Here is an 8,673-nt window from a genome sequence, read left to right on the forward strand (position 1 = left end):
TTTCTTTACAGATGTAGTTATAATTCTAACCCTGTAGAAATGTTTTCTTTACAGATGTAGTTATAATTCTAACCCTGTAGAAATGTTTTCTTTACAGATGTAGTTATAATTCTAACCCTGTAGAAATGTTTTCTTTACAGATGTAGTTATAATTCTAACCCTGTAGAAACGTTTTCTTTACAGATGTAGTTATAATTCTAACCCTGTAGAAACGTTTTCTTTACAGATGTAGTTATAATTCTAACCCTGTAGAAATGTTTTCTTTACAGATGTAGTTATAATTCTAACCCTGTAGAAATGTTTTCTTTACAGATGTAGTTATAATTCTAACCCTGTAGAAACGTTTTCTTTACAGATGTAGTTATAATTCTAACCCTGTAGAAACGTTTTCTTTACAGATGTAGTTATAATTCTAACCCTGTAGAAATGTTTTCTTTACAGATGTAGTTATAATTCTAACCCTGTAGAAATGTTTTCTTTACAGATGTAGTTATAATTCTAACCCTGTAGAAATGTTTTCTTTACAGATGTAGTTATAATTCTAACCCTGTAGAAATGTTTTCTTTACAGATGTAGTTATAATTCTAACCCTGTAGAAACGTTTTCTTTACAGATGTAGTTATAATTCTAACCCTGTAGAAATGTTTTCTTTACAGATGTAGTTATAATTCTAACCCTGTAGAAACGTTTTCTTTACAGATGTAGTTATAATTCTAACCCTGTAGAAATGTTTTCTTTACAGATGTAGTTATAATTCTAACCCTGTAGAAATGTTTTCTTTACAGATGTAGTTATAATTCTAACCCTGTAGAAATGTTTTCTTTACAGATGTAGTTATAATTCTAACCCTGTAGAAATGTTTTCTTTACAGATGTAGTTATAATTCTAACCCTGTAGAAATGTTTTCTTTACAGATGTAGTTATAATTCTAACCCTGTAGAAACGTTTTCTTTACAGATGTAGTTATAATTCTAACCCTGTAGAAATGTTTTCTTTACAGATGTAGTTATAATTCTAACCCTGTAGAAACGTTTTCTTTACAGATGTAGTTATAATTCTAACCCTGTAGAAATGTTTTCTTTACAGATGTAGTTATAATTCTAACCCTGTAGAAATGTTTTCTTTACAGATGTAGTTATAATTCTAACCCTGTAGAAATGTTTTCTTTACAGATGTAGTTATAATTCTAACCCTGTAGAAATGTTTTCTTTACAGATGTAGTTATAATTCTAACCCTGTAGAAATGTTTTCTTTACAGATGTAGTTATAATTCTAACCCTGTAGAAACATTTTCTTTACAGATGTAGTTATAATTCTAACCCTGTAGAAATGTTTTCTTTACAGATGTAGTTATAATTCTAACCCTGTAGAAACGTTTTCTTTACAGATGTAGTTATAATTCTAACCCTGTAGAAATGTTTTCTTTACAGATGTAGTTATAATTCTAACCCTGTAGAAATGTTTTCTTTACAGATGTAGTTATAATTCTAACCCTGTAGAAACGTTTTCTTTACAGATGTAGTTATAATTCTAACCCTGTAGAAATGTTTTCTTTACAGATGTAGTTATAATTCTAACCCTGTAGAAATGTTTTCTTTACAGATGTAGTTATAATTCTAACCCTGTAGAAATGTTTTCTTTACAGATGTAGTTATAATTGAACTTCTGATTGACCATAAGGCTTAAACTTTAAACATGCTGTTGAAATTATACCTAAAAAGAAATGCACAAATTTATGTTTTCAATAAACCAAATAAAACAAAGAAATACATGATCCAGTTGTTATAAAGCATTTATTTTACTGTCACTCAATATATTTATCAATCTCATTACAGTTTTGAAAAAAAAATAAAAAAAATCGCTTCATGTGTAATTTTTGATAAGTGAAAGGTATATTTATTTTTTATAGCTCAAGGATTTGAAAGAACACATTGGGCCGTATGAAAATATTCATATATGTGTGTATTCAAACAATTATATAGAAAAATATTTTTATTAGTGAGCCAAAATGTATGGCTAAAACAGATTTGGACTTATAAGACGTTTTAGAATTTGAGGAGATATTTGTAATTATCATATTACTAATAGTGTAAGTTTTTACATCTTCGAAGGCTAGTATTCTAGAAAACTGTTGTAATTACTTAGGTTAAGTCATGGAAAAAAAATCATTGTTATACATTTCACCGATTCATTCATAAAAGTGATTGTTATAAAAACAATTATTAAAAAACAGCAGTATCATTGATTAGTATGTAGTGTTTAATATTATAGAAAAACCTTCTTTTTAACATGTCTAAAAGAGAACCTAAAACATTAGAAGTAAACTCAAGTAGCAGAAATTTCAGTGTTTTATCTACTAAAAAAAATACTTAATGTAACTAGATTTATAAGATACTGTATACAAGTATCTATTTATAAAATTCAAACAGACACCAAAGTGCTTATTTTGAAATGCGTGAGCATACTTGGGTGCTGCCAAATTTTGACATTACTCACATAAATGCATGTAAAACACTTAGCTATATAATCAGTTTGAATTTTTTCTTGTTTTCTTGATAAAGAGTGTGTAATAGTTCTTTATGAATGATATTTTGTTATGAATTCTACACTTATTTGTAATTAATTAGTGCATCAACATTGCAAGATACCATTAACTGCTTTCAATTAATTAAAATTCCTTCATGTGATTATGCTTTCCTACAGTTTTAAAGTGAACCATTAATCTAATTAAGTGAATTTATATTGGTCCATTTTTTGTTGTGTTCCTAGTTCATCTCCAATTTACTTCTGTACAGTTGATACTAAATATTTTTCTCTTTTCTTCTATCTAGTTTATATCAAGTTTATTTTGCTTTTCTTTCTATTGTTTTATGTATTTTCTACTTTTCTTAGCTAGTCCGTATAAATTTACCATTGTTTTCTGTTATCTGGTCCATGATAAATTTATCTTACTTGGTATGTTTCTAATCAACATCATATTGGTAATGGAAGCAGAGCATGTCTGTTTATGTGTGTACAGAAACACCATACACACTTGCAAGGCATGTTTGTATGTAGGTCATATATCTGGACCTTGATTAAATAAAAGTAATATAGATGGAAGCAACACAGACAGGGCCATTTGAAAATTATTGCCAAATTTGTACAAATGTTAAGTGACACTTCTACAAAATGAACACTAGAAATGTAACCTACAGCACACATGACATTTTTAATAACATACAGAATTAATTTATATTTTCTTACTAAAGATCCTATTTGACTAAATAATGGTGCATCTTGTGCACATATTTGATGTTGTTTAAGTTACTACAACTTGATGTAATATATAACCTGTTATAGCACTCTCAAAATATTTCATATTAATCACATTTTCCTATGATTTTAAGTAACTCGTGTTTATATTAAAAACATTAATTTCATAAATGAGCCTTTGGAGAAGATATAATTATGATAAACATGAGAAAATATTGAGTTTGTACCATTGGTGCTTATGTATTATATTTTTTATAATTTATTTTATAGTCTTCTTATTTGTATTGAAGCAAAGTATTTCAGTTTCTTTTGTAGACTTTAAAATATTTTAACATTTAAAATGGCATCAACATGAGAATAGCACATTTTAATGTTTCCATTTAAAACTTCATCACTCTGAACATTTACTTAGTAGCAAATGCAATTATCTCATACCTACATTATTTTAAAGGAAAATATATGTTACAAGATGCATGTAGTTTGACTTTAAATAAAAAAAGCATTTTAATCCAACATAAACTAGTCATAAATGTTTTGTATGAATGAACTGTAGGTTGGTAGGGGAAGGACTGATGTTCAGAATTTAAAAAATAATTTATAACTTTTATTTTGTGGTGAAATCTCGTGTATTTTAGTTATTTGACTGTGCACTTACTGTTATGATTTTGGGAATCTCAATTTTAAAGGTGTGGTTCTTGTAACATGTTAGTTGAACTCTATATACTCAGGTTTTTAAGATGTGTAGTAATTATGTCAATAAATGCTATATTTTTGTAGCTATGGTTCTCTACATTGGAATATATACATTAATTTTTAGTATATGTTTTACTGTTCTAAGTCATATTAGGATATCAAAATAATTGCTAGTATTTGCATCCCAGAACTTGCTGACACAGTGAGTAAGCTTAATATTTTTCTAGTTGAGGTTCTGTTTTTTCAACACTTAACAAGTATTATTTTATAGTTAGGAAATTGTTCTTAAAATCATATTTATTATTCAATATATTTTTACTATAGCCATTCTATGAAACATGACCAATTTTACATTACTAATTTTCAGCATTCCAGAGAGTAGGATTACTGGAACATTTACCAGCAAGTGTTAGGATCTGTTAGTACAGATTCAGGTAAACTGTATCCAAACATTTACTGGCAAGTGTTAGAATCTGTTAGTACAGATTCAGGTAAACTGTATCCAGACATTTACCAGCAATTGTAAGGATCTGTTAGTACAGATTCAGGTAAACTGTATCCAGACATATACTGGCAAGTGTTAGGATCTGTTAGTACAGATTCAGGTAAACTGTATCCAGACATTTACTGGCAAGTGTTAGGATCTGTTAGTACAAATTCAGGTAATTTGTATCCAGACATTTACCAGCAATTGTTAGGATCTGTTAGTACAAATTCAGGTACTCTGTATCCAAACATTTACCAGCAAGTGTTAGGATCTGTTAGTACAGATTCAGGTAAACTGTATCCAGACATTTACTGGCAAGTGTTAGGATCTGTTAGTACAGATTCAGGTAAACTGTATCCAGACATTTACCAGCAATTGTAAGGATCTGTTAGTACAGATTCAGGTAAACTGTATCCAGACATATACTGGCAAGTGTTAGGATCTGTTAGTACAGATTCAGGTAAACTGTATCCAAACATTTACCAGCAAGTGTTAGGATCTGTTAGTACAAATTCAGGTAATTTGTATCCAGACATTTACCAGCAATTGTAAGGATCTGTTAGTACAAATTCAGGTAAACTGTATCCAGACATATACTGGCAAGTGTTAGGATCTGTTAGTACAAATTCAGGTACTCTGTATCCAAACATTTACCAGCAAGTGTTAGGATCTGTTGTTATGGTTACAGTTAAAATTGTTCTAAGTTACTTGCCTTTGTATACTGATAGGTTAAATATGTCTAAATATTTGTCAGCATGGTGTTTTGGTATATTTGGGAGTGAAATATATTAAAACACATCTTGCAAATGTTAGGTTCTATTGTTCTATTTATAAATTAAATATATCCAAACATTTTTCAGCAGTTGTTAAGAACTCTTGATATATCATTGGCTCAGCAGTTAAAGCTCATAATGCTAAAAACTGAATTGGGCACAGCACAGAAAGCCCATTGTGTAGCTTTATCCTGACTGATGTCTGGATATGTAAGGTTCTGTTGTTGGTGAGATGTGTCTAAATTGTTTATCATCAGATTCTATGATCTGTTTTTGTAGATACAGGTAAAATATGTCCAGTCATTGGTCAGGAAATGTTAGGTTCTGTTGATATTGTTGCTGCTAAGCTGTGTCCAAACTCTTTATCAGCAGATGCTAAGATATGTTTTTAGTTACAGGTAAAATATATATCTATACTACTTGTTACTAGATGTTAGGATCTATTGGTATATGTGTAGGTAAAATATATCTTAACTGCTTTTCATAAAGGTTATTTGAGAAACTTTGAATTTTGATGGTGTTACTTTCCAATTTTCTGCCATCTATTACGAACATAGTAAATTTATTGAGAAACAAGATATAGATAGTTGAACTTAGCAGAAATTTAATGAGAATTCTTGCTTCGAAGCTCTCATGAATATTTCAGGTGTGCGTTGAGTTCAAAAGTCACCTTACCCGAAGAAAAGTGTGTGTTTTAACCTGAGTAATATTGATTCCACATCAAATTCAGGTTCCATGAAAAGTAAATACAATTTCAATGTGCTTCAAAAGAATGCTACATTTCTAAGCCTTGTTATTTATTTGTCTTTAATATACAGCTCATCAACTGTGGGTAAAAAAATTGTTTTAAATAAAATTTATTCTATTTATGTTATTGTTTTATTTACTCTGTTTCTTGACCAATAAAAACATTCCTGTCAAAAACCTGCTTCAGTATTGAGAGTTAATAATGTTTATTGTTTCCATAGGGTACTAGATGGTTCTTTTATGTTTATTTATAGTTATTGCTGCTCTTATAAGATGCCTTCTAAGTTGGTATTGAAAGAGTTCAACATATTTCATTGTGCATATTGTTATAACTACTTTTGTTCATAATGTTTATTATAATAATATTTTGGTGCTAATTACCCATGCTGTGTAAGCACCCAATGCAAATTTTGATTGCATCAGCATTATGAACATCTAGCATTAACACAGGTGGTTTAGTACTGTTTGGTTCCATGTGTGAATCTTTGACCAACTTGTGTGTTTATATATATTTCATACGGATTAATATTTTGTAATTATTTTAAATTTCATTTTTGTATGTTTGCTGTGAAAGTTTGTGCAGTAATTTAAATATTGAGTTTTGTTATTGTTTTCAATGTGTTTTTTACTTTTTAAATTTTCTCTTTTTTTAAAAGAACTAATTTATCTTCTTTTAATATAATAATTGTGCTAACATTTGTTTCATTCCATATGATATTTGAGTGTATTAGTTGAACAAATAGTTCATGTTTTTTGGTTAACTGTTACCATAGTTGGTAGTAACACTGTGTTGATAGAACCTCATACAATGTACATGGTTTAATTAGGACTGATCAGCAAGTTTGAACTTGATACCAACTGAGCACCATAACCATTTTCTTATTTTTTCAGACGTTCTCAGGGTTTTATGAATGTCAATTTACTGATATAGATTTGAAGGATGGTTTAGAACATATGAATTAAATTATCGACTTTTAATTAACACCAGAAATTTCTGTAAGAATATAGTTAAGTTCCATGATGTAGGTGATAAGGTAATCTCAAATCATTTATCAGTGGTACTATTAAACATCTCTAGAAAACTGAATAGAAATGGTTGTGCAAATAATAATGAAATCTTAACAGTGTTATTATATAATTCTACAACTTGTGCTCCTACTTTAGTGACAGAAGATATTGTAGATCTGAAAATTATTGTTCTAAGTTGATTTTGTCATTTGTGGTTACTAATTAGTTACAGTTTGTTAAGTAAGTACATTAGTAGTTGGTAAGGGTTCACAGTTGTTAACTCATCAAATTGGTTTCTGTCTAATAATTATTGTTCTAAGTTGGTTTTGTCATCTGTGGTTAATTTTGATTCCCAAATTTTAATGATTCTGCTTAAATGTTTCTTTTTATAAGTCATTTGCAAATAGTGAACATTAGTACCTTACATATTTGAAAATATTTGAAGGCCAAGCATAGCCCATAAAGAGTGATTTTCAGTTATAATTTATTGACAACACAAGCTTGACAATCAAAAATATATGAAGAAAAAATATTATTTATCATGGTATTCAGAGTAAGGTAATGTTGATTTTTATTCTGTAGGCTTTTTTGTTTTTAAGTACTGAAATGCATTAGTTTAATAATGTAATTAATTTGAGATGTTTGTATTTCCTTGCAAAGCTGTGTATAAGTTTGTATTCATATAAGCAATATTTATTGTGACTATTTTGGGCTGGTTTAAAAGTTTATTAATGAAAATAATTGTGTTTGATGTTATTGAAGAGTATGCAATATTGGTTTAAAAATGTGCTTATATTAAATTAAAGCTGAATATTGCTTTATGTGTGTGTGTGTTTTTATTATCATTACTTCTTTCCCTTTAACGTTTTGAGATTAAATCAACAAAACATGATATATCGGTTATTAAAATCCAAATATGTGTGTGTGTGTGTATTTTTAAAATAATAATATTTATCATTCTCATATATTCTATGAGTCTTCTATACAGACTATTTTATTGGGAAAAAGCATGTTCATTGTTTTCGTAGCACACCCCAGTTATCTTACTATCAGGTTGTCTATATATGTGTGTGTGTGTGAATGAAATAATAAATGACTATTCTGTCACCTGATGTGCTAAAATGCGAGAAGATTTCAATGACAGAAATGGTTATTGAGGTTTATGAAATATGGCACTATCTGTCAATTGGCATAACAAACATTTAGAACATTTCTTGAAGTTATAATAAAACGTAATCACATCTCGAAAATGTCATGTTTCATTACACTGAGAATGTATGGATAAAACACTCAAGTAAAACATTATCTTACTTTTCAATTCTGGAAAAAAAATAATATGTTTCACTCTAAAGCCAGCAGTAATGTTTGCTGGAGTAGCAGATTTTATCTATGTATCACTCATCAGTTGGTATAATGTAATGCACTTCCCAGGGTTTTTGTCATCTAGCTGTTTGCTTCAGCATTAAAATAGGTCTTCACAGGGACCGATCTACTGGCTGGGTTCTGTGGCTTGGGTTTGAAGGCAGTGTGTTTGTTTTTCTCGAATTTCGCGCAAAGCTACACAAGAACTTTATGAGCTAGCTGTCCCTAATTTAGCAGTGTAAAACTTAGAAGGAAGGCAACTAGTCATCACCACCCACCATCAACTCTTGGGCTATTCTTTTACCAACTAACAGTGAGATTGACCATGTAACAACCCCATGGCTGAAA

General features: G+C 29.3%; 1 protein-coding gene across 2 annotated transcripts in view; it reads left to right on the top strand.

Annotated features, from left to right (window-relative positions):
- Window positions 1-7,787, top strand: part of LOC143236190 (uncharacterized) — a 55,089-nt gene extending 47,302 nt beyond the window's left edge. Inside the window, exons 19-20 of one of the 2 annotated variants that reach the window (XR_013019508.1) lie at window positions 1,910-5,009; window positions 5,067-7,787. Coding sequence is in view for 1 of the 2 variants with exons in the window: in XM_076474477.1 (XP_076330592.1) it covers window positions 1,910-1,944 (35 nt within the window). In the remaining variant the exon portion in view is untranslated. Of the gene's footprint in view, window positions 1-1,909 lie in introns of both variants that reach the window. The other variant, XM_076474477.1, reaches the window with a different exon arrangement.
- Window positions 7,788-8,673: the final 886 nt, after the last annotated feature.

The sequence above is a fragment of the Tachypleus tridentatus genome, chromosome 13, assembly GCF_004210375.1.
Source record: "Tachypleus tridentatus isolate NWPU-2018 chromosome 13, ASM421037v1, whole genome shotgun sequence".
Taxonomy (NCBI): domain Eukaryota; kingdom Metazoa; phylum Arthropoda; class Merostomata; order Xiphosura; family Limulidae; genus Tachypleus; species Tachypleus tridentatus.